General features: G+C 37.8%; 1 protein-coding gene across 2 annotated transcripts; it reads left to right on the plus strand.

The window, feature by feature from the left end:
* The first annotated feature begins 5,328 nt into the window (after nucleotides 1-5,328).
* On the plus strand, nucleotides 5,329-26,574 carry LOC131430406 (cytochrome b5-related protein-like). Of its 2 annotated transcripts, none has more exons than XM_058595353.1 (6): nucleotides 5,329-5,524; nucleotides 24,721-25,022; nucleotides 25,081-25,472; nucleotides 25,540-25,734; nucleotides 25,796-26,017; nucleotides 26,082-26,574. In XM_058595353.1, the coding sequence occupies exons 2-6, from the start codon at nucleotides 24,750-24,752 to the stop codon at nucleotides 26,377-26,379; spliced, it is 1,380 nt and encodes a 459-aa protein (XP_058451336.1). In that variant the 5' UTR covers nucleotides 5,329-5,524; nucleotides 24,721-24,749; the 3' UTR covers nucleotides 26,380-26,574. The 2 variants fall into 2 exon arrangements, with proteins under 2 accessions (XP_058451336.1, XP_058451337.1); XM_058595354.1 differs by having other exon boundaries at nucleotides 24,773-25,022.

The following is a 26,574-nucleotide window of genomic DNA, read 5'->3' on the forward strand; positions in this document are numbered from 1 at the left end:
CACGTAACTTTTTCCTTCTGATTTTCTTACCCTGTTTTCCCCTAATCGCAATGTTTCATTGCGTAACAAGATATACATTGTACGTTACGTACACGGCATGGACCAGAAGCGACTCAGCGGAATCGTGACTCAGCGGAATTTCGAATGTTTCCTACATTCGTCCGACAACCGTAAAGAAAGGCATGATCTTCCCGGGTTGGGCTGAACTTTGCCTTTATGGTCAGCTGATAGTTCAGGGAGGACTAGCTGGTTTCAATGTCGCATACGGCAAATTGTGAAGTGAAGCCGATTAATACCCGTCTGATTACGGTGCAGACTGACTGATCCTTGCGTGAATGATTATGCAGTAAAGAGAGTAATGCAAGAAAGAGATAAATCACTTATTTTAAATATTGAAAGTGGTAGTGAAGGATTAATAATGAGCAACGTTGCGTTTTAAATGAAAACCATATTGAAGGACATATTAAAAAGATTCCAAAGAGAAGCCAAGTAAAATACCACCATATTGACGTAATGTCATAGCTTGCTATAGAGAATCTCACTGATCAAGAATGATTGAATGATCACAGCAGGCATGGATAACAAAAATAGTACACTGTGTTCTGCTTTAGTCTAACATTCGTGGTAATATGAAAGTATAATCGAATCCATTAATTTGGCCCCATGAAAAACCCTCGCCTCTCAACTTTGCATAGTGGGCTGAACGAAACGAAACCGCCTTTCGATCTGTACTTCAAAATTAACGGGATGTTTTTTTTTGCGGGCCGTAATAATCCGTAAGAGAAAGTGAACAATGGTAGGCTTTCGCTTTCTGTTCGGAGCGGGCGAAAAAGGAAAAATAAAACAAAGAAAATTCTTCATTTACAAGTTTCATCCTATGAAATTATTTTTCTTATCATATTGGGAGCACTTATTTTCTCGAAATTCAAAACTTTGACAGCAAATGGTTACAAGTTTAATATTCAAAGTATTGCTATCCACTGCTGTTATCTAACTTTATGGGAATTCATGGATTCCATTTTTGAAAACTTCGACCGGTTTGGTCGCAATGGAATGAACCCATTTTCTGATGGGGACGGGTATAGCGTGATGGGTAAGTCGATGTCTTTCCCGCAGCCCACCTTGGTTCGATTCCCAACCCCGCACATAGGCTCAGAAAGTTTTTCTGGCCTGAAGAGGTGAATGACCTTAATGTTAAAACCTTTATAAGCGCAACAAAAAAGTGCTAGTTGGTCAGGTCAAGCTGCATCGATTGATACATAGTAATAGTAATCGGAAGGAGCAATGTCTGAGCTATATGCGGGTGGAATAGGACTTCCCGTTTGAGCAATTCTAAGTATGTTTTACCGGCTGTGCAACATGTGGGCAAGCATTGTCATGTAGCAAAGTTACTTTGTCGTGTCTATCGGTGTATGGTGGCCCTTTTTTTTGCAATGCTCAGGCCACTCAAGTCTCTTTTCATGCGGTTACTGTTTTGTGTTACTTTTTTAAAACGGATTTTCAAGGTTATGCGGTTTTTTATGCAAAACTTCAAAATTATGCGGTATTTTCATTCGAATTTTCAAAATTATGATTTTTTATACCAATTTTCAAGTTATACGTTTTTTTGTACGAATTTTCAATGTTATACGTTTTTTCTTTAATTTTTCATGCGGTACTTATCCCTCGTATAAAAAATACTTGAGTGTATTTTGAACGACCGTCGATTATGATGCATGGTCGGGGTATCCATACGTTGCTCGACGTATTATCGGATTATCCCGATGAACCAAGTTTTCATCGTCATTAACAATTCGATGCGAAAAAACTTTCCTTTTGTGCCGTTGAAGCACTTGTTCGCTCGCGGAGAAAAACGGTGTTTCATGTCCATAGGCTTCAACTCATACGGCACCCAATTGTTTACCCTTCGGAACATTCCCATTGTTATTAAACATTAGCAAACGGCTGGCTGAGTAAATTCGAGTGATTTTGTAAGTCTTTTCTGAGTTTGCCTCGGGTCTTGATTGATTGATTCCTCCAATTCTTTATCTACAAACTTTAGTGGCGCTTACCGCTTTTAAATTGAAAATGCGATGAATTTTGACGGCAGTTTTCGTCATATTGAAATAATAGAAAACTCCTTGCAAAATCATTTTATTCGTCACAAAACTCGACATTTTCATGGTAAAACTACAAGGATCAGCCCCATGGGGTTGTTCGAGCCATTGATGTGGAACAATGCAATCAAAATTTCTAGTGCTCCAATTCAAGCTTCAGATCGTTTTATGGCACTTTTTGTCTTGCTGTCTAGCAACAACCTACCTCTAGCATGCTACGCGTAGAACTGAAACGTTAGCTATAATTTCGCTTCTATTTATAGATTCGCGTGCTTCCAACAGCTTCGCTTTTGAATCGATGGACCAATCAGAGCGATGCTTTCCCTTTGATATATCGCTTACTCCTTCAAAACCGTCGTCTATGGCAGGGAAATCCGATATGCCGGAGATTTTTAGCAGACAAAATTGGACACTGTTCGCTACAAATGAAAATTTCAATCATTTGTATTTGAAAATACGTGGTTTGATACATTCAAATCGAAACTAAGAAATATTTCCAATCAAATTATGAAATAGTATTAATAATTGATACAAAATATACTGAGCTGTCTACGTGTATTTTTCGTTGAGTTTTTGATTTGCACCCCTATATTGAAAATAAAGATGTGTTCCACATAAAAGAAATGTTGTTTATTTTCGGCTTTATGACACGTACTTGTGCGACAGTTGTTTTTCAACGCAAGTTCTGTATTGTAATGATAACAGAATTTATATGTAATGATATTGTCTCACCCTATCAGGATTCAGAACAAATTTGCGTCCTTTTGATGCACACTTAGGAAAAATCCAAAAAATCAATTTCACTCGACACAAGATCTTATAAACCTGTAAGTTTACCATGTATTAATTTCAGTCGCGTAAAATTAAAATAAGACCAAATTTTACACAATGAGACATAAGTTTACGTTCTCTGTAGTTAAAATGTACGGTTTCGTAATGAATATACGTTGCATGTAATTCATTGATGCTAGCGAAAGAAATGGTTGTTTGCATTAATGAAAAAAAAAAGTTTCATTTGTAAAGATATTTTTGCTTTTCTTAGCAACATTAAGGTCTATCCACACTATGCTGATCCGACCGATCCGAGCTCTCCTAAACCGACTTTTTTATGCGGATTGATTAAAATCGAATCGGTCTAGTGAGAATAGACCTTTACACGGATTTACCCAAACGATTACTCGAAATGTATGATTTTCGTGCTTATATAAACACACTTAGAAAAAGTCGTATATACACAGTTCGAGAAAATCTTGTGATTTTACATCTTTTAAGATGCACATAAATGGAGCGTTGTATTTCACACAAATTTATATTCACGAACATGTGAAATCATGTGATTTGAAAATAAAATGACTTGAATTGAATGAAATAAAAAACTAGGGATCGATAGCAACAGCGCGACTTGAACCAAGAACCATCAGATCACAAAGCACGCCAGTTAATCGACTGAACCACAGAAGGCCATATCTGATTGATGAATAAATAATTCTCGATGAACATTAGAAAAGGTCCCAAGTGCAAATGACAGTTTCTCTTGGTTTACATTCTCTTTCAATTATTACGGCAAATTCCAGTAATTTCCAACAAATTCTACAGTGCATATCGAAAGTTTATGGTTTTTACTATTATCCTATGTGAAGTGTTAGATGGAAAGATTGCTGATTGGACTGTAATACTCGAAAGAGAAAGTAAACAAAGAGAAACTGTCATTTGCACTTAGGACCTTTTCTCGTGTTTGTCTTCAATTGATTCATATAAATTCATACAGCGTCACTTGGTAGCCGTGTGTAAATTACATTCGGATCCTGTAAAACTCTGTACGAGTGGAATATTGCGTCGTTTGAAAAGTTAAGTAGTTATAGATTGTATCGTTTGTAGAATTATATCAGCTGTAATTCTCATTTTTTTCTGTTTATTTACGTCTTTTTAGATGCACATAAAAGAAGTGCCGCAATCTAGTTATATCATTACATTCCCTGCTAATTTAGCTGAAGTTTACATCGAAAAAGACACAACATTCAAGTGTAAGTTTCATTTTTTCTAAGAGTGTAGATGAAACATGCGACCTGTTTACAGTTCTTAAGAAATCAAAGTGTGATCAGAGATAGCCTCTATTAGACGTTTAATTTCTCGCTACTGTTGTCCTTAGCGTGTTGCATTTGATTTGGGTCCACTTATTGGAAGTATTTTGAGAAAGTATTCTTTGATGAATTCCGTGAACTTCGATGTTTGGTTCATATTCATTTATATACGTACACAGCGAAAATACACTCTTAGAAAAAATTAATTTTATCTTCGACGTAAATTCAAGCATGCCGTAATTTCTTCGGTGATGACACAATATTACATCTATTAAACCATGATTATCACAAGTGCATTCGTGACATCATCTTTCATAACTTAATAAATGAAAGTGTATTTTCTAAGCGAGTTCATTGGTTGGAAAGTGCATTATTGATATCATATTTAGATTTAAAGCTATACAATATTTAGCTCCGAACGATTGGGGTTTTAAGTGAAAGTGTGTTATTTCGATTATTTGTTTATTTGCTTCCGTGTTCAGGAAGCATCACAAGTTTCATGGAAAGAGTGGTAAGTTAACTAGTATACCTCTGAGAACAATGTTGTTTGGAATACCATCTGATTATACATGTTAGCAGTTGATGATTCCAGTGAGTTTCTTTCACTTCAGTTTCAATAGCTACCAATGATTGAATGCGTGGAACTAATTGACTTTTATAGTTTTGATCTCATTCTGAAAGTGTCAATTTGTCTAATCTCAAGGTTGTTGGTATAAGTATGATTTGGTGATGTGCGTCTGATTTCATACAAGTGAGCAAAATACAGATGGGGTCGATAAAAAAAACAATAGATTTCATTAATCAATTCAAGAACATTAACATTTAATGCCTTGTTTGCTGCCGACTGCAACACTTCAGTCATTCCTCTTGTTCCACTTCTCCGTCTGTTTGCGTGATTGATCATCGCGTCACTCATTGGCTCAAAAATTGATTTGCTTCCGAAATATTGACATATCAAATAATTTACCACTACGGTAGAGTAGACAGGGTGGCACATTTTGGCAATAAACCGTGGCGTGCGATTTGCACAGGCGGATGGCGCCGCCACCTTTTTTGCCAGTTTTCTCCTCTTTGTCCGAATCAAAAATCAAAGAAGGCTGGTGAACTGTGCGTCCAGGCGGGGCAGTTCGCTGGTCAGTCTGTGTTGTTCGCGCGAACGGATTACAAGTGAAACGTAGCAGGGTCCGTTGGCTCCGGCATATCGATCAATTTTGCATGCATTCGTGTACCGGTTGATTGACAGTAAACACAAATGAAGCTAACTTTTACTTTACTTGTTGGGTCCTATGCGTGAGGCTTCTAACTAGGTCTAGCATCTATTGGAGGAAACGAGTTTTCGAATTTCGGGTAATTATTTATAGCTTTGTAATTAAATAGTAGAGAAAAGTTAGTGTGAAAATCAACCGTTTTCAAAAAAGAATTGTAGCTAATAGAGTGTGGGTTTGTGTTTGAGAATATACTGCGACTTGAATAATGAATTTATATTTGAATATTAAAAAAATTGTTTTGACCGAATAAAGTGACTAGCAAAATTTGACAAGTATATTGCAAGCAAAGATCGAAAGATATCTGGCGTGTAAAAATGTAGGTTTGGGTCCCCGATTGGAACGGCCCTCCGTGAGTGATGGTGATGAATTTGCGGAAGAAAAGGAAGGAAACAGAGAGAAGTGAATGTTGTGGCAAACGGGATGGAAAAAGGATGACCGGAAAGAGAAAGTACGCGAGCTTGTCATAGTTGGACAAGATTCTGCAGATGAGAAAGATATCCTCCCAAGTAGCACAAGTTATTACATTTCAATAACAGTAACTTATACACGGAAAGACCAAAATCAGCATCTGGCGAAAAAACTAGTTGATTTTCTGATTTTTTGAGCCAACTAAAAAAATCTTACTTTTGCAAATTTAGATTTTTTAATTCTAATTCCCTAGATAAAAATGAAATATTTGTTGAAATGGTTATTTTTTTAGTTGAATTCACCAATTAAACTTGCTGTCATTTCTTAGCTGAGGCACACTTCATATCCATTCAACTAATTTTTTAGTTGAATTAGAAAAATAAAACTTTGTTTTCAACCAACATTAATTTTTGAATTGGCTTCTGCAATTTGCGGCTATATGGCACTCTGTCACCGAGAAAATGTTAACACCGTAATGACTACTAGCCACTAGATGGCACACTACTACCGAAAAAAATTTCAGTCCCGGTTGTCTTCTCTATATTGGCAGGTATGAATACGATGTTGTATTGGAGAAAAAGACATAAATGAAACATAAACTTCTTTTTAAAATTTTTCTTCTTAATCGCTGTTTTCTTCATTCGACCTCGCAAAATCGACTCTCTCACTGAAAATTTTGAGCACTCAGAAAACAAAAACCGAATACAAGTAGTACACCGGACGGCGTAGCCCGGAAGGTTGAAAGATACAAAAAACATCATTTGACATATACAGTTAGAGTGCAACATTCGAAACTCACTTCGCTGTTCCGCGTAAATACATTATTACGCACAATGCACACTTTCCACTTAGAGTTTACGTCATTTTTACAAATCGGTTTAGAAATTTATATATGGATATTTCTTAACTTATGCGAAAAACATCTAAACAATTTGGAAGCCGTTTCAACAAAACTGTCCTCATTTGCTTTTTAATGGATTGTTTTGCTTTAACACTTCTCATGAATTTTTGGCTAGTAAACTTTCTAATAAAACCCATTTCATTTTTGTTTTCTTTGTGCTGTCCTTCAGTAATGATGGTGATAGATAATTAGAAACGAATTTTCTGATTTTAATAACAAAATTAGTTGTCAATGAGAATTTCGTGTTGGATTGAAATATTGCTGATTTGTGTCCAGGATATTCGCCAACTAAACACATTCTCTAAAAATAAGAGTTTATTTTGTTTTTTATGAGCAAATTACAGATGCTACTTGGGCTGCCACTGAATCCCGCACATACCTATTAAGGACTAAAAAGACTAACGCAAGTGCACTTCGAGTAGATGTTTGGCTGGAACCGTTATTATACACCAGAGAACAACATGATTACCCGACTATGCACAGTGGTTGAGAAGCCCAATTTTACACTCTTAATTGATACACGTTGTAAACGTGATTTTCGAGCTACAGTATCTTCAGCAATGTTACTCAAAATGATAGCCTAAAAGTGAGATAAATATATTATTTTAGGTCACGGTTAACATAGGGGCTAAGTAGATTCGACCAATTTGTGCAGAAAGTCACTTCAAACAAATTTGCAGAAGTGACTATCCCGTAACATAAGTGAAATTCATGATACAAAGTATTTTCTGAAAAGGGTCTCCTAAACCAAGCTTTTGTAAGAAAACTTATATAGGTATTTTTAATTTCTATGAAAATTTCATGTTATACAAAGTTATTTATCATTAAAACTACACAACTTATTCAAATATACTATGCTCTAACATTTCAGTTTAATGAAAGAGAGCGATTTTTCATATTTTTCACATAATTCTAACTAATTAATCATCAAAAGGCAGAAAAAGATGCAGATGAAACCACTTACATATAAAACTACTTCAAAAGAGATTTCATACCGTGACTGAACTACTTGTCTGTGATCGTCTTTGGAGAGATATGATCTTCTCAAATATCCTTGTCCTTGCCAACCTATGGGACTATGAGATTTTTTATTTTATGAGTGACATTATTTGACACATACTCACATACATACATACATACACACACACAGAGACATTGCCCAGCTCGATGAACTGTGTCGAATGACATAAAACACTTGGTCCTACGGGCCACAATTTTCACCAGTCAATTTTTCAAGTTGAAGCATAAACCTTCTGTATGAGAAAGGTAATAAGTGTAGATTTACAAATTTAAGTACTTTTCGCATAAAAATATAGATATAAATTTGGCAACCCTGCACGCTACACGAAATTGAACAAAGCACGCTGCGAACGGAGCAATCCCGAATGTACCGACGCGTGTCAGTTTTGCATCGTCATTTTGAATGACGATTTGAATGTTTTGACACTCATCGCCCTATAATTTCGGAACCGGAGGTCGGATCTGGACAAAACTGCACAGTATATTTTAAGACAACGAGAGCAATAATTTGAATCATGATTCATGAAAACCGGCTTAACCGTTGCTGAGAAATCGAAGAGAGTTCCGTTTTTGGAGCATTTTTTTCACTATTATCGGTGCTTTCGGAAGCGGAAACCGGGGATTAGTAGTCCCAAAGTAGTTTTATATATTCACTAACAAATATGATCTGCCAACTAGATGAATTTAGCAGTAAGTTTTATAGAAATGTGCACGTCATTTCGCCATCGCTTGTGAAGCAATATACTCATGGAATTGAAATGTTTCACTAATTGCACTGTAATACCAGAAACAGAAGTCCGTTCTGGATCAACTTTTCGGCTACTTTTTAAATAATTTCAAGACCTTTTATTTGCCTCTTAGTTTGTGAAAATCGGCCCATAAATTTCCGAGAAAATCGACATTTTTTCATAAATTTGCACATATTTCCTTGTAACTCCGGAACCGGAAGTCGGATCCAAATGAAATTCAGGAAAATTGGATAAGACCTTTCATTTTTTTTTTCCATAAATACGTTTATTTCTTAAGGCAGTTTACATAAGTTTTTCTTCGCCGTAGCATCACTTTTACATAATATTCTTATCCTAATTTAATTCTAACATAGTCACAACGTTTTGAATTTATTAAAACATATTCTCTTATAGCTTAAATATCATCTTAGGTAACTCGTCATTAATTATGAAATCTACTCGGAAATATTATTTGAACCAAATGATTAACTTCTATAAATTATAAAATAAGCTGTTATTTTCAGACATTTTGTTGATAATTTCATAAACTGTTTCGAGTTTGTTTGTATCATTACATAATTTTTATTCTAATTTAGCTATTGGTTGAACTCATGGACGCAGCTGGGATCAGAACTAAGTCTTAAAAGGGGCCTTTATTAAATTGAAACTCCAATTTTCTTTATGAAATGATAAATAAGTTTCATGTATGAAAGGTCACGACAAGCAAGAATGTCTCGAACTGGGATATTGGATAGTTTACCTTGGGTACGCAAAGAATTTATTAGTTGAGATCTGACATCACGATACTCCACGCATGTCCAAACGACATGATCAATATCCCGATAACCTTCTCCGCAAGCACAATGATTAGTCTCGGAGAGCCCAATTCGAAGGAGATGTGCATCTAACGTGTAGTGATTGGACATGAGTCTGGACATCACACGAATGAAATCCCTACTCACATCCAGTCCCCTGAACCATGCCTTTGTCGATATTTTCGGAATAATTGAGTGCATCCACCGACCCAGATCATCTCTATCCCAAGATGCTTGCCAGCTGGCAAGTGTTCTTTGGCGAGACGAACTATAGAATTCGTTGAAAGCAATCGGTCGCTCATAAATTTCGCCCTCAATAGCACCACGTTTGGCTAAATTATCGGCTCTTTCATTGCCTGGAATGGAGCAATGAGCCGGGACCCAGACTATAGTGATTAGATAATTATTATTCAATATGTCGTTCAGACACTGTTTTATTTTACCCAAAAAAAACGGTTCGTTTTTGCCAGCAGCGATTGAGCGAATGGCTTCAATTGCACTCAGACTATCTGTGAAGAGGAAATAATGGTTTGGAGATAATGTGACGATTACACTCAAACTATAATGAACTGCTGCTAGCTCTGCTATATAAACAGATGCAGGTTCTTGAAGCCTAAATGAGGCCGAAACATTATTGTTGAACATACCAAACCCTGTCGCTTCTTCAATTCGCGATCCGTCCGTGTAAAACATTTTCTCAGAGTCAATATGCCTGAACTTACTTGAAAATATTTTTGGGATTTCCGTCGAGCGTAGATGATCCGGGATTCCACGCACTTCACGCTGCATGGATGTATCGAATAATAAAGTTGAGTCAGGGGCACTTAGGATGCTGACACGGATAGGAATATATCTTGAAGGGTTGATTTCCTGTGACATATGGTTAAAATATACTGTCATAAATTTTGTTTGAGATCGAAGCTCGACTAGTCGTTCGAAATTATTAATTACCATGGGATTCAGCACCTCACATCTTATTAGCAGGCGTGATGAAAGCTCCCAAAATCGATCTTTTAATGGAAGAACTCCCGCCAGAACTTCAAGACTCATTGTATGTGTCGAGTGCATGCAGCCTAAGGCAATTCGCAAACAACGGTACTGAATTCGCTCAAGTTTGATAAAATGAGAGTTTGCAGCGGAACGAAAACAAACGCATCCATATTCCATCACTGAAAGTATCGTTGTTTGATACAATTTTATTAGATCTTGCGGATGAGAACCCCACCAAGATCCTGTTATTGTTCGAAGAAAATTTATCCTTTGTTGGCATTTCGTTATCAGATACCTAATGTGTTCTCCCCACGTGCATTTGAAATCAAACCACACCCCAAGGTATTTGAAAGTCAAAACCTGTTGGATCATTCTTCCCATCATATGGAGCTGAAGCTGCGCGGGATCATGCTTTCTTGAAAATACGACTAACTCTGTTTTCTCCGCAGAGAATTCGATACCAAGATGAACAGCCCAAACGGACAAGTTATCTAAGGTATCTTGCAATGGTTTATGCAGATCAATAGCTTTGGGCCCAGTAACTGAAACCACGCCATCATCTGCCAATTGCCTTAGTGTACATGGGGTTACTAGACAGCTGTCAATGTCATTCACGTAAAAATTATAGAGGAGCGGACTGAGGCATGAGCCTTGAGGGAGACCCATGTAGCTAATTCTGAATGTTGCCAAATCGCCATGTGAAAAATACATGCACTTCTCTGACAAAAGGTTGTGCAAATAATTATTTATAACCGCTGGAAGTCCATGTTGGTGGAGCTTGTCTGAAAGAACATCAATGGAAACTGAACCAAATGCTCCTTTAATGTCTAAAAATACAGATGCCATTTGTTGCTTTTGAGCGAAGGCAATTTGGATGTCAGACGAAAGTAATGCAAGGCAATCATTCGTCCCTTTATTTCTACTGAAGCCAAACTGAGTATCTGACAACAAACCGTTCGTCTCGACCCAAGTGTCGAGACGTCGTAGAATAATTTTTTCGAACAATTTTCTGATGCAGGACAACATCGCAATGGGTCTATATGAGTTGTGATTGGAAGCTGGTTTCCCCGGCTTTTGAATGGCGATAACTTTCACTTGTCTCCAGTCAGGCGGAACAATATTTTGCTCAAGAAACTTGTTGAACAATTCCAACAAACGTCTTTTTGCGAGGTCGGGCAGATTCTTCACCAAGTTGAATTTAATTCTGTCCAACCCAGGGGCGTTATTGTTACAAGACAAGAGTGCTATAGAAAATTCCATCATTGAAAATGGGTTATTAATAAAACCATTATTTGGAGGAGATTCCCGTATAATGCTTTGCGTAGGAACAGAATCTGGGCAAACTTTCCTAGCAAAGTCAAATATCCATCGGTTCGAGTATTCATCACTCTCATTGCCCACGTTACGATTCCTCATTCGTCTGGCCGTATTCCAAAGAGTGCTCATTGAGGTTTCTCTTGACAAACCTTCGACAAAATGTCTCCAATAGCTACATTTTTTGGCTCGAAGTATGCTCTTGTACTTGGTTTCTAAAACCATAAGTTTTTCAAAATTCTGAGGAGTTCCTCCTCCCCGTTTTAGAAACGACTTGCAAGCATTTTGTTTTGCGAGTTTAGCCTCTGAGCACTCTTTGTCCCACCAGGGGTTGGGAGGCCTTCTGTTAGTCGTTGGCCCAAGAAAGCGTTTAGTTTGGGATTGTTCTGCTGCCTCCAGAATCGAACAAATGAGGAAGTCATATTCTTCAAGTGGAGGGAGCTCTTCCATTGAATTCAAAATACTAGAGATTCTACTTTGGTATTTAATCCAGTCGATATTTTTTGTCAAATCATATGGAATACTAGCTGAATTAGCAATACATTTGTTACAGCTAATTGAGATGATGATTGGTAAATGATCGCTACCGTGTAAATCAGGCAATATTTTCCAGGTGCAATCTAGTCGAATTGATGTTGAGCAAAGAGATAGATCTAATGCACTTGGGCGTGCAGGAGGTCTTGGGATCCGTGTCATGCTACCCATATTTAATACCGTCATGCTAAAATTGTCACAAATGTTTTGTATTAAAGATGATCTGCTATCATTGTAAACGGAACCCCACATCATTCCGTGCGAATTTAAATCCCCCAGAATCAATCGTGGAACAGGAAGGGCTTCAACCATTTCATTAAGCTGTCGCTGTCCAACTTGTGCTTTTGGAGGAATATAAACCGAAGCTATGCAAATATCTTTGCCTTTAATGTTTATTTGGCAAGCAACAACTTCTATACTAGAAGTTGAAGGGATGTTTAATCTATAGAAGGAACAGCATTTCTTAATTCCCAAAAGCACTCCACCATACGGAGAGTCTCTATCGAGACGTATAATGTTAAAATCATTAAAATTTAAAGCTATGTTTGAAGTAAGCCATGTTTCGCATAAAGCAAATACATCACATTTTTGACTATGCAATAAAATTTTAAATGAATCAAGTTTTGGCATGATGCTTCGACAATTCCACTGCAGGACAGTGATTGTATCATTTGCGGCGGGTGATAAATTATCCATCAAAAGATTCAAAACCTGAGACAATTGGCCATTGAGCTGATAACTGCTTCAAAAAATTTCTAGCTATTGGAAGGAATGCCATTATGAGGGTCTTTAAGGGTTCAGATATATTGAATGCTGAGAAAATCCATTCAACAATTTCCGAAAACTTCAGTAATCCTGTTGGTGGCTGTGAAATGGAGCCCACAGGATTATTACCTTTTTCTGTGCTAGATCCTGGATTGGTTTGTGAATTTGACAAACCAGGAGGCACAGTCTTTGGTTTTGACTTTTTTTGTTTAACACGGGGATCTTTTTTTGAAGATGAAACTTTAGGTGTCTTTTTTGGTAATTTGGAAGAAGACTTCTTTCTCTTAACTGACCCTTGGGTAGTGAAAAACGAATTACCTTCACTATTTCCGTCAGAGTCAGAGTCCTCTGTTTCCTCTAGATTTGAAAACCCGTTTTCGGTTTCCAAAGGGGGGACATCAATGACCGTTTTAAGCATTTCTGCATATGTGCGCTTAGACCGTGCTTTTAAAGAAAGCTTAATTTTGTCTTTATGCACTTTAAATGCAGTGCATACTGAAATATCCTCATGAGGACTTTCCCCACAATAAATACATTTTTCAATTTCCTTGTTGCAATCATTATCTTTATGAGGTCCTTCACACTTAATACATTTTGGTTTATTGCTACAGTAAGTAGCTGTGTGTCCGAATTTTTTGCAGTTCGTACAATTCATTACATTTGGAACAAAAAGCCGAACAGGGAGGCGAATTTTATCGACATAGACATGGGACGGCAACGCAGACCCGGCAAATGTCACTCGAAACGAGTCTGATGGGCGATAAACTTTTTTTTCCTCTTCATGAACTACTGAGTACAGTTGTTTGCACTCCAGTATTTTCACACCCTCAAGCATAGAGTTCTTGAAACACCCAACACCATGCTTGAGTAAATCATCTACCGAAAGACTCGCTTCGGTAACAACACCGTCAATTTCGACATCTTTGGATGGTATGTAAACTTTATACTCTTTAATGAAATGTTCCGAAGAGACAATATCATTCGCGTGTTTCAAATTATTTACCACAACACGAATTTTATCGTTATTTACTTTTATGATCTCTTTGATTGAAGAGTATCGTGATGTCAAACCTTTAGAAATTTGGTAAATGTTTAATGGCTTTGATATACGTCTAAAAAAGACTATCCAAGGCCCAGAAGAGCTCTCCTGATATTTTTTCGTTCGTGGGGGTATAGGATTCATGCTAGGATTTACGTCCATGGATTCATCCATCACATTAAAATTTTTAATCAAACTTTAAACTAAAAAATGAAACCAACACTACACAGTACTCAATCAAAAGGAAAAGAAAAAACTTCTACCTTGAAATTGTTGTCTATCTCCGTTGCACTGCCGTGTAGATCCTCGTTGCTCTAGATGTTCTTGTTGGATGTATCTGGACGTTGATACAATGCTGAAGCTCACTGTAGCGATAGAATATGATGTGATGCTACTGCTACCTGACATCCAGCACCACTCGAATTCCGATTTGCTTTCGTCTTCGCCAGCTGTAACCAGCGCAGGTCACCGGTGTATACCTGCGTGTTGTATGGCAGTGGAAAGACCGAGTTGTCTTGTCTCCTTCTTCCTTGTGCTCCGCACCGATATGCTTCTGCACCGAAGTGCCTTTGCACCGGTGTGCTTTTGCACTCTCCTGCTTCTGTGTGCCTTTGCACTCTTCTTCTTCAATGTGCCTTTGCACTCTCCTGCTCAGCACTTGTGGCTGTATATTGTGGCCTGGGTAGAGCTTGGGAAACGCCCTTTGTTGTTTCCTTCACCAGCTTGGCCCAGCACTAGGGCTCTCTTATGCAGCACGATTTTACGTTTTAACGGCTGCTGCCAACAGGTTTCTACCTGTAGTTCAACCGTTGTCGTATTTAACGCGTGTAAACTAATCAGCGTTATTAAACTGTACGCTTCTATACACAACCTTCTCGGTTGAACGGCTATTACTGAATGATTCCTTTCATTTGTTTTTATGTTTCTGGAAATCGGTTCACCCATCTCTGAGAATCGGGTGTGACTATTTTTTCCCCTATTTTTGTGCATATCACCCTGTAATTTCGGTATTAGCGTGGAAGTCGGATCGGGATAAAATTGTATAATATGACCTTTCATTTGATTATGAGTTTGTGATAATCGATTCAGCCATATCTGAGAAAATTGAGTGACATTATTTGTCACATACACACATATATACTTACACACACACACACACATACATTTTGTGATCTCTGCGAACTGAGTCGAATGATATATGACACTCGGCCGTCTGCGCTTGGAGGTGAAGTCGATTTGCACAGTGGTTGCATAACCTTACTATATGAGAAAGGCAAACACGTTTGATACGAAGCTGACAGTGTCAAAACTAAATAAAATAGAGGTCAAATTCGGGGCAAAATAAACGACAATAATAATAAGACACTAAATTGTACTAGATGGCCGGAGAGAGAAAGTTCGCGAGCTTGCCATAGTTGGACATGATTCTGCAGATGAGAAAGATACCCTGCCACTGGATCCCGCTCATACAAGACGAACGCAAGTGTACTTCGAGTACATGTTTGGCTGGATTCGTTATTATACACCAGAGAACAACATGATTACCCGACAATGCACAGTGGTTCAGAAGCCCAATTTTATGCTTTTAACACGTTGTAAACGTGATTTTTGAACCACATAATGTGGATTGATTTTCAATTTGACATTTGGTTTAAGAAAAGTTTCTGTCACAATGGTAATATGAATTTTGTGAACTTTGAGGAAATTATAAAATTCATCTTCAAATTCAATTCAGCGAATGGCATTGAAGGGATATTGGTAGGTAGACTGCCATTAGAAGAAGATGATTTGGCCGATCTACCTATTAATAAATTGTTTTCGTTAGAAGATGAACTGCAAGGCGGTCCTGTGTTTTGATTATTTACATTAGAAGAGTTAAATGGTAGATTTCCACCTGTTACACTAGCGTAACTGACATTAGAAGAATATGATGACGATCTATCTGTCAATAAATTGTTTTCGTTAGAAAACGAATTTTAAGGCGTACCGTTTGTTTTAAATTCGAAGAAATAAGTGCCTTAGAAGAATTAGGCGTGGCATTTGTAACGGTTTTTTGATTTTCAGGTATGTTCTGTAAATTTAAGGTCGTTGATTTGACTTGTTGTCTAAGCGAACGAGCGTTTAAAATTTTCTCCCTGACAGGACATTTCAATTAATGGGATTTATGATTTCCGTCGCAAATTGAACATGCAAATTAATCAGTGGTTTCATTCATTGGACAAACGTCTTTCGGATGCGATTTACCACAATTCAAACACCGTATATCCATATGACAATTTTTGATTCCATGGCCGAAGCCTTGGCAACGACGACATTGCGTTAAGTTTGCAATACGATTATGCCGTTTATAATGTTCCCAATGAATTTTAATGTGGGAAATGAAACGTACTTTTTCTAAAATTTTCAAATTGTTTACGTCACTTCGATTGAAGTGTATTAGGTAAAGTTCATTGGAAATTCCAGAGCGTGGTGTAGAAGTATCACTCGCTCTTTTTTCATAAGTATTACTTGGGAAGGGGCAAAACCAAGCAATTCTTTTAGTTCATTTTCAATTTCATCAGTACTTTGATCATTTGATAAGTCTTTCAAGACTGCATTGAAGGGCCTGTCTGATTTTATATCATATGGATAAAATGTATGAAGTTTCTCGGACAAATATCGGATAAGACGTTCGTAATCTTCCAATCCATCAACCAAGACTCGACATTCTCCTCTTCGTCCGATTTGAAATGGGACTTTTACTTCCGGGAGAAAAGTAGAAAGCTCAATTCGGAATGCTTTGAAGTCGGAAATCATCACCGTCACTGGTGGCATAGATTGATGTTTCTTCCCAGAACGACAAGCGTCCACTTTGGGAATTTTTGAAGAATTTTCTTCTATGTCGCTACAATCGGATTCAGGAAGAATCTCGAAAATATTGTTAGACGGCATAGGATCAACGGAAGGGAAATCCGTCCGTTGTCTTTTATTTTTACATTCAGATTCTATAAGATCGTGAATGTTATTAGAAAAATGTTGAATAACGGATTGTGATTTATTCCGTATTGAATTATTTTTAGCCTTAGGCTTGTTGCCTTTCCGATTGGACGCAGGCATTTTTGAAATGAAAGAAATTTTAAATTAAATTAACTAGGCTAAATTAGTCTTCGGTTAGACTCCTGGTTTGGAAAAGTCTTGATAAAGACTGATTTTGTGGTAGTCTTAATAAAGACTGATTAGTTTGAAGAATAGTTCTTTGAATAGCTAGCCTTAAGAAAGGCTTATTAATTTCTTAGTCTTGAAAAAGACTGATAATATTAGAATATCACTCTTTGAATTGCCTTGAGATAGGCTGACTAATTGATAGTCTTTAAAAAGACCGTTAGTGATTCAGGTAGCCTTGAAAAAGACTGAAGCCTTGAATCAATGAAACTCTAGGTAGCCAGAAAAAATTTCTAGGAGCCAAGAGCAACACCGACTTACCATGTTTTTTTTATCCTTCCCTTCCCATCAGAAAAAGGATGAGAAGCCACGGCAAGGCACAAATCTCCAAATAACTAGGGAAACGTGCTACTTGAGCCAATTAATTCTGATCACTTATCATGCATTGTTTTTAACAAAAAAAAACTCATCCTACCAGCACTAGGATGTTGCTAGTTATTGTCACAGACAACGTATTCGGGATAATGAAATGTTTGACTGAATGGCACTAACCCTTCTGGGTCTGAACTGTACACAAATTGTTTACTTTTATGTAGTTTCGGTTGTGATTATTTCCTCATATCCCAGCCAATGCACTGTAGATTCCGACAAGCTTAAAATTAATATGTGCATATATTGGTTGAATGTCGTTGAAGTCAAATCCTTTTTAATTATCTTGATTATTATTATTGAGCAAATTTTGCATTTTAAATACTCCACTCAAAGGTAATCTGCAAAAAATGAATAACTTGCAGCCGTTAATAATTTAAGCTTTTCTAATTAATGTTTGTAGCGGACCACTGTGCAAAACAACGTGATGTGAAAGGCATCCAATGAAGGGCAACGTTAAGCCTTATTCAAATCGTGATGGAAAAAGTTGGACAAAATAAATTAATCCCGTTATTTATCTATTCACGATTGTGCTTCTGTGCTCTAAAGATGTAGTTAGCTAAGTTGAGTTCTTTCACGAGTTTCTGATTGATGTCCAGTGTTCCCATAGCCAAATTCAGACCTGTTAGCTCGAAGTGTTTCTTCGTTTAATGCACGGGCTCATACTGTAGGAAGACTAATCTAAGCTACCCATTATAAACCAGGGGTTCTCGAATTTGAACCAAATAATCTGGTGTCATCAATTCTATCAGTATGAATCTTTATATAATTTTTATCCCAAACGAAATTACACCAAACCTCAGTTTACGCGCCTTATATATTTATTCCTCAATTACGGTTAATTCTTAAGGAAATTTACATAAGTTTTTCTTCGCCGTAGCATCACTTTTACATAGAATTCTAATCGTAATATAATACTAATATAGTCACAACGATTTGAGTTTAATAAAACATATTTCTCTTATTTTTAAATATCATATTATTTGAACAAAACGATTAACTGCTATAAATTATAAAATAAGCTGAAATTTTTATACATTTTGTGGTTGATTTCATAACCTATTTCGAGTTTATTTCAGCACATCATTTTTTTTTTAAATTTTGCTATTGGATGAACTAATGGACGCAGTAGGAGTCAGAGCTAAGTCTCAAAAGGGTTAAATTAAAATTATTAAATTGAAACTTCAATTGTTTTTATGAAATGACAAAGAAGTACCTTGTATGGAAGGTCACGAAAAGCAAGAATGTCTCTAACTGGGACATTGGATGGTCTACCTTGGGTACGCAACGCGCCTTACCTTCGTTTCGATTTTTAGCAAGTACCTGCTGGGCCGCCATGTTTTTGTGACCATCATCTTTTCCGCAAAGACGAAAATAACGTAGAAGTATGTAAACATAAATAAAAAAAATTTCATGCTATATATCTGTGATTTGTTGAAACAAAGTTAATTTTTATATGTTTTATTGTGATATCGTTATGAAACGGGCGGTGCCAAATTGCAATACTGACTTTCACAATCGATGAAGTGTTGTATTTGTTTACTTTGCTCTCACTGACTTGCTAGCTTTGAAGGCCCCGAAGGACCGACGTGTTGGTTACTATAGCACTGGCTAGAGCGCTTTATTGTTGCCACCGGGCTTATTTTTAGCGGATTGTTATTGATAACATAATTAATGTATACATTCACGTTGTAATAACATCATTTGATCCCATTTCTTAATTTTTTTAATGATTTCCCAAGTAGATAACCAATTTCCAAGAATTAACTGTTCATCAGGGATATTTGTCTATTAAAAATAGATATAAAATAATAAAAATAGATAAGGTTAACTATTTATTCGAAAAAATACCAGTGTATCTTCCCATACTACCAATGGTTTCGAAAATAGGATTCTTAGAAATATTTTGCTTACTTTTCCTTGGCATTTCTGGGAACTACAGGTTTGAAAAATAAGTAACACGTTGAAACTAGTATGAACTATCATCTAAGGAGTGTATCGAAAAGTAGTTAGCAACATTGGTTATCGAATAAAAAAGCGAAAAAAAAACATAAAATAATAAAAAAACGAAAACAAACATCATTTTGACATCAGTTTTCGATATATTGTAGAAAAATTACATTTTTATGCATTTCACTGATTATATTGAAGAAAATCCTAGTTTCTGTGAAACGCTCGCACTTTGGACTTGACATTCTTCATTAAATTCTGCGCAGCTACTTTTGTGACTTTCCTGGTGGCAGCAGTCCAGTTTTTTTTTAACTCCTGCATGTTTTGGAACACTGTACCTTCCTTCCGAAAGTGCCGCTTGACAATCGCCCAATACTTTTCAATTGGCCGAAGATCCGGACAGTTCGGTGGGTTGATGTCCTTTTCCACGAATTGTACATTATTTTTTGACAACCACTGTAGAACGGAGTTGTCGTAGTGGGCTGAAACCAAAGTCGGCCAGAAGAGAGGAGGAGCCTTATGCTTTCTGTACAGATGCAGCATTCTCTTCTTCAAACATTCTTCCTCGTACACCTTGGCGTACCGAACCGACGATCGCAAACCCCAGGTACAAATTGCTTGCCAGACCAACACCTTCTGCCCAAACTTTTCTATCGCCACCGTGGTGTCAGCGTCGTCCAGGTCCTGGTACACCGATTTCGTGTAATATTGCGGTCCGGGCAGCGCTCAAGAGTCTTCCTTGGCGTAGGTTTCGTTGTCGATCAGGATGCATCCGTCTTTATTCTGTAGAATCCGGTTATACAGTTTTCTCGCTCTTGTTTTGGCCTGAACTTGCTGTACCAGGGACTTTTTCGGCACCTTCTGTTTCTTGTACGTTTTTAGGGAGAACCGAACTTTGATCCGTTGAATCATCCCGAAGCTGGTGTTGAACTGCTTGGCCAATTTCCTACCGGATCGGGGCAAATTCTTCATGGAAAGGGCCTTACCGAACTTCTCGATATTATTTTTGACACTGGTGTGGTGCACTTTCACCCGTTTTGCAATTTCGTTGTACGTGACACCACTTTCTGAGCACCAAGTGTGCAGAATTTTCTTTCGCGTTTCCGGATCAATTGGACTCATCATTGAAACGATAAACCGTACCGAAACCAATCGATTGCGCAGCTGTTATTGACATTTAAACAAACATGTCACCACAAAACACGTTGCAAAAAAATTAAGCCATTTCAGAGTAATAACTGTTTGAATGTTGCTAACTACTTATCGATACACTCTTTAGTGTTCTAATATAATCGGAAATTCTTCCGATAATTTGTGGTGTTGTTCGGATTAATGAGATAGATATAGTTGCTATAGCACTAACCTACAATCCGCTGAACAGCGCAACGAAGATTCTCGTAAAATAAGAAAAAATGTTTCATGACCCCCTTGCTCCCTGTTAAGGACACTCCTCTGAAAATGTCCTTATAACCATCTCTGAAAAGCAAAAAGTTCCTGTGCCAAGTTTGGTAGCAAGTAGTGTCAGAGTTATGCCGTTACACCCCCCCCCCCCTTTTAAAGGCACTTGATACATCCACTCTCCATATAATCATATCTAAGGTAAATTAAATGTTTCTATGGTCTTCACAAAATTACGTTTCGTCTTGGACTAATCAGTGCGTGGCAGTCTATGCGTGTATTTAAATATGTGTGTATGTGACAATTAATGTCACTCAGATTCAAATAAAAGATCTTATGGTCCAATAGATCGCTACCGAATTTTATCCTAATCCGACATCCTGTTCCGGAAAAATTTTCATTTTCATTTTCATGAGTATTTCTTCACAAGTGATGGCGAAAGAAGATGCGAATTTTTATAAAATTTACTGGTAATTTCATGTAGTTGGCAGACCTTTTTTTATTTAAAAGATAATTTTATTCAGGCCTATTTGCGTACAACCTTTACGTGCCCGATTGAGCTGGGGTTTTAGATAAAATTTGTTTTGTATTGGATCTCGTTGTCACCCTTTTCTAGGGGGAGAGGAGCTTCCATTTCCCTCCTGCGAGGATTGAGGGGCAGTTTGTTCGTAGTTCGTCTCATCATCCATTGCCGCATCGATGGTATTTTTGTCGATTTCCGTCTTCTTTTCGTTGCTAGTTGCTGTAGCTGCACCTTGTTGTACATTGGTTGCAATTGCTGGTTGGTTGGAGGGTAAGTTGTTAAATGCAGCTGGTGTACTTTGTTCTATAGGGGATGATGTGGATTCTTTGAAGGGGATGCTTCATTGTTGTTAGTGGCTATCACAGGTGTACTGGGGTTGCTTGGGGTTGGTGTGAAGGAAGCACCGTTGTCCTTTGGTGTAGTTGTCTCCTTGTCCAGTTTATCACATGGCTTACCGTAGTGAACAGCTTTTTGGCAATATTGACATGTGGCCATCTGATTGTCATAGGTGCACGGAATTCTTGTATCCTGTCCGAAAGTCACATAAGAAGGTACAGGCCTCCTCGAGCGCATGCGTAACAAACGTACGCCATTTAGAATACCGGGGAAAAAGTTCTTCCACTTTTTTTCGATAGAGTGAATCTCTCCGTATTGGGACATAGTTTTGCGAATATAAGGATCGATGACGCTTGAGGGAAGATCATGCACACGCACTTCTATAGCACTATCTTCCATATATACTGGAATGTTGTACTTAATGTTCTCGTGCTCCACAAAATGAACATTGTTATTGTCTTTTGCGAATTGAATTGCATCCAACTCTTTATAGAACTTGATGTAAACAACATTATTCGTCTTATTGCATTGAAATAAATGCACACGTTGAATGTCAAGATGCATTTGCACCCAAAGCAAACCTTGAAGTTCTCGTATCGAAGGTCGAATTTTGCACTGCCTGGAGTCAACAACAATTGTATTCTTTCGTGTCGGCGGTAGCTTTTGTTCGTTTGGTTCACTCATTTCGAGGTCGTTCTATTGTTCACTACACAATACTGTACTTAGTTCCTTCCGTCCCGAACGTAAGCGGTTTTGTTTTATCGACTGACTTGGATGAGATGTGAAAGCGAACTGTTGGCAGACCTTGTTCGGAACTCACTTCGATTTCTCAGCAAAATTTAACCGATTTTCACAAATCATGATTCAAATTAAAGCTCTCTTTGTCTTAAACCAGTGATTCCTGAACAGGTGATTTCCAAACTAATCCTTCAGCTCATTTTCAGTGGGTAGTAAACTCAAAATTGTTAACTGGTGGGCAATGAGTCGCAAATAGTGGGCTTCGATACTTAAAAAATCCTTCTGAGGAAGGCGATGAGTTAAATGTATTCCTGACAAATTTATGTACACATGTAGGTAATATATCATTGCGAAAAGCAATTCCGAAAACGAAAGTACGAAGATGAAAATTTAAGTTCTGTTACTACCAATAATTATTCAAACAAGAATGAGTGTAAATAGTTTCAATTTTTTATTGGAAATTCATATCCTGTTTATATTCTAATCTGAATTCATACAAAATATAGAAAAAAGCTTGGTATACAGACCCAGAATTCTTCTTCCCGGTTCAGAATTTAGGTTCAGATCTAAAATTTCTGTCCGGAATTCAGACCCAGAATATAGGCCTGGGCTAGGAACTCAAGTCCAAGACACACGAAAACTATAAAAGACTGTCCCAGAAAGTATAGACGCACTTTGATTTCGCTGTAAATAATTCACAAGTGTTAGATATTCAAATTTTATTCGATATACTGATAATATTAGACTACAACAACAGAATATTATTCTCAACATTTGCTACTTAGCCATTGTATACTAGCTGGTGCACCTTCTTGCGAACGTTCCTCATTAAATTCCGTACAGACTTCTTGGCGACAAGTTTTGAAACTTTTTTCCAATCTTTTTCGAACTGTTGAATGGTTTCGGCTGCCGAGACATGTTTCCTAAGATGTGCCTTCGTTAATGCTCAAAATTTCTCAATTGGTCGAAGTTGTGGGCAATTTGGTGGATTCATGTCTTTTGGGACGAAAGTGACATTTTTGGTAGTAAAAGTAGTACTCTACCGTTGATTTCGAGTAGTGGCAAGAAGCAAGATCTAGCCAGAAGACAACAGGATCCTTGTGGCTTCGAATCATGGGTAGAAGTCGTTTTTGTAAACATTCCTTGATGTATATTTCGCTGTTCATTGAAGCAGTGGTGATGAAGGGTTTCGAAATCATACCGCAGCTACAAGTTGCTTGCCAGACCATAGCTTTCTTACCAAATTTTTCGACTTCAATTGATGTCTCGGACTGGTTTAACACTTGCCCTTCTCGCGCCGTATAATATTGTGGTCCCAAGGATTTGTAATCGAGTTTCATGTAGGTTTCGTCGTCCATGATTATGCAGTTCAAATTTCCAGCAAGAATCGTATTGTACAGCTTTCGAACCCTCGGCCTGATCGATGCTTCTTGTTTCGGACTACGTTTTGGTTGTTTCTGCTTCTTATAGGTTCGAAGATTCAAACGTTCTTTAGCACGAAGAACATTTGACTTCGAAGTGCCCACTTTTTTGGCCACATCCCGTACTGAAACCTCCTGCTTTTGCTCGAACGCCTTCAGTATACGTTTATCCAACTGAGGTTTAGCAGGACCTTTTTTTCGACTCGTTTTCGGTTTATTGTCAAAGGTGTTATACTCACCAAACTTCCTGATTGCATTTCGCACGGCTTTTTCACTTACTCCTTCCCTTTTTGCTATCTTTCTCAGTGACAGTCCGCGTTCTGTGCACCATTTGTACACAATTTTTCGACGTTGTTCTGCTGAAAGTCCACGCATTTCGAAACAAACTAATGAAAACGAATAAACAACTGCACAAGTGGTTAGAGAAGAGTGTAAACAATAGAACGCAGCCATAAAAATTGACAGATTCTGAACCATTGCGAAATGGCAGCGGTTTTTGGTTGCGTCCATACTTTCTGGGACAGTCTTTACCGATCGCGAGTAATCGTGACCACGCTCTTATGTTACAGGCTGTAGCTATCGGTTGGTTTTCGCAACGTTATGATAACGGAAATGAAACCTAGAAAACTTTTGTTGTATTGAATATGGCGATAACTAAAAACACTCGAAAACGAATATATCTAAAAGATTCCCTTCTATTTTAGAATTTGTAACAAAAAATTGTATAAACGATCGACGTCATTCTGTACAGAGCTATCTTTCCCTTCTACCTTGTATGCTCTGTATCTCATTAAGCTAACTATAACTTTCTATCTCCGCTGATAGTCAGATAGTTTCCAATCGATCCGTTAACCATGGTAAACTTGGCATCCAACAGCACCGCCATCATTACCGCGGTGGGTAAGCCGAATGCACGTGGAACACCGCAGTTGGAAATGGTTCAAACAATCACCGCAAAATACCCGACATTTCGAAACCTTGCTCTCAAAACTGGGTACCTTTGGTTGGCAGGAAAACGACGAGACGATGGCGCCGAAGGTTTGTGGCGAATTCACGATACGCTGTACGATTTAACGGAGTTTGCTGATCGACATCCCGGCGGTGCCGATTGGATCCGACTGACACAGGTGAATTCCGTCGAAAAACTTTAGGGTGATAATTTCAATCGAGAATCTTAAATTTCAGGGTACAGACATAACGGAAGCATTCGAAACTCAACACGTTCGAAACCATGCAGAACAGTTGTTACCGGCATACGAAATTCGCCGGGCGCAGGTTCCACGGAATGTTCGGCTGACGTTCAGTGAGCAAGGATTTTACCGAACTTTGAAGCGACGTGTCGCTGACCGATTGAGTGATTTGGATCAACGGCCTGCGAGAATTTCGGAATTTATTCAGGACTCATTGTTGGTCACTACCTTTGCCCTCGCATTCGCGGCCGTTCAGTTGGGTAGCTATTTGGTAGTGGCTGCATGTGGGCTGTTCCTCGCTTGGACAATCATTTGTGCACACAATTTTTTCCACCGAAGAGACAACTGGCGGATGTTGATTTTCAATTTAACCTTTTTCAGCTACAGGTCTGCTAAGCATTGTTGATCAATTGAGAAGAACGCAAACTAGAACAAAACCCATTTATATTCACAGGGAATGGCGAATATCGCACGTGATTTCGCATCACTTGTATACGAATTCTATTTTGGATTTAGAAATATCTTACTTTGAACCGTTTCTGTGCTGGTTACCCGACGCTTCCCAGAAAAACCACTTTCAGCGTTTTGGAGCATGGATCTACGAACCGCTCATTTATGTTGTTATGTTTTTCTATGAGCTTGGAAAACGGTAGGTCTGATATAAATTATCGTAAAAATTTGAAACGAATTTAATTTTCCTTTTTATTTAGCTTGATCGATACGCTGTACTACAGAAGTAATACATTCTATGTGGAAGATCTGATTGGTTTCGTGTTGCCAGTTTTTATGTACGTCACGGGTTCCAGTAGCTTGAAAACGGTGCTGACCATGTGGTTTTTCATTGTTTTGCTAGCAAGTTTTGCATTCGGAACTATTAGCATAAATGCGGCTCATCATCATCCGGAAAGTGTCCACTCAGGAGATTTGATTCCGTAGGTTTTCAATTGTCGAATAGCATTGCAAATCATTGTTACCCTAGCAGTAATTGTTTTACAGTAAGGACATCGATTTCGGAATATATCAGCTAGCAACGATCATCGACTGTTCCGAATCGAAAGGTTCTCAGTTTAAGTCGCTTACCAGATTTGGGGATCATTGTTTGCATCATCTATTTCCGACTTTAGATCAGGGGCTACTGCCCCAGTTGTATCCAGTATTCTACGAAACATGTTCCGAATTTCAACTGAAATATCGAGAGTTCCCCTGGTGGCGATTGATTATTGGCCAGTTTCAGCAACTGGCTCGTATCGAACCGATGACCTACGTACCGTCGAAGATGTCATCCAGTCATTAGTATTCTTGTAGTCCGAAACGTCTATGTACATAACAACAATCGTAAAACCTCATGTTAATGTTTTGGAATGCCTCAAAATTAGGGATAAAACATTTATTCCATTTTACTGTAGTATGTTTGGAACACAAAAAAGGCTGTGGTGTTATAATCTTAGAAAATACGTTTTAACATAAAATAAAAAAAACACAAACAAAA

Source organism: Malaya genurostris, chromosome 2, assembly GCF_030247185.1.
Source record: "Malaya genurostris strain Urasoe2022 chromosome 2, Malgen_1.1, whole genome shotgun sequence".
Classification (NCBI taxonomy): Eukaryota; Metazoa; Arthropoda; class Insecta; order Diptera; family Culicidae; genus Malaya; species Malaya genurostris.

Excerpts from the sequence above, each read along its gene's own strand:
- LOC131430406 (XM_058595353.1), top strand. The coding sequence starts at position 24,750 with ATGGTAAACTTGGCATCCAACAGCACCGCCATCATTACCGCGGTGGGT. Across the intron at positions 25,735-25,795 it reads TTCTATGAGCTTGGAAAACG|CTTGATCGATACGCTGTACT; the intron begins GTAGGTCTGATA and ends CTTTTTATTTAG. Across the intron at positions 26,018-26,081 it reads CACTCAGGAGATTTGATTCC|TAAGGACATCGATTTCGGAA; the intron begins GTAGGTTTTCAA and ends ATTGTTTTACAG.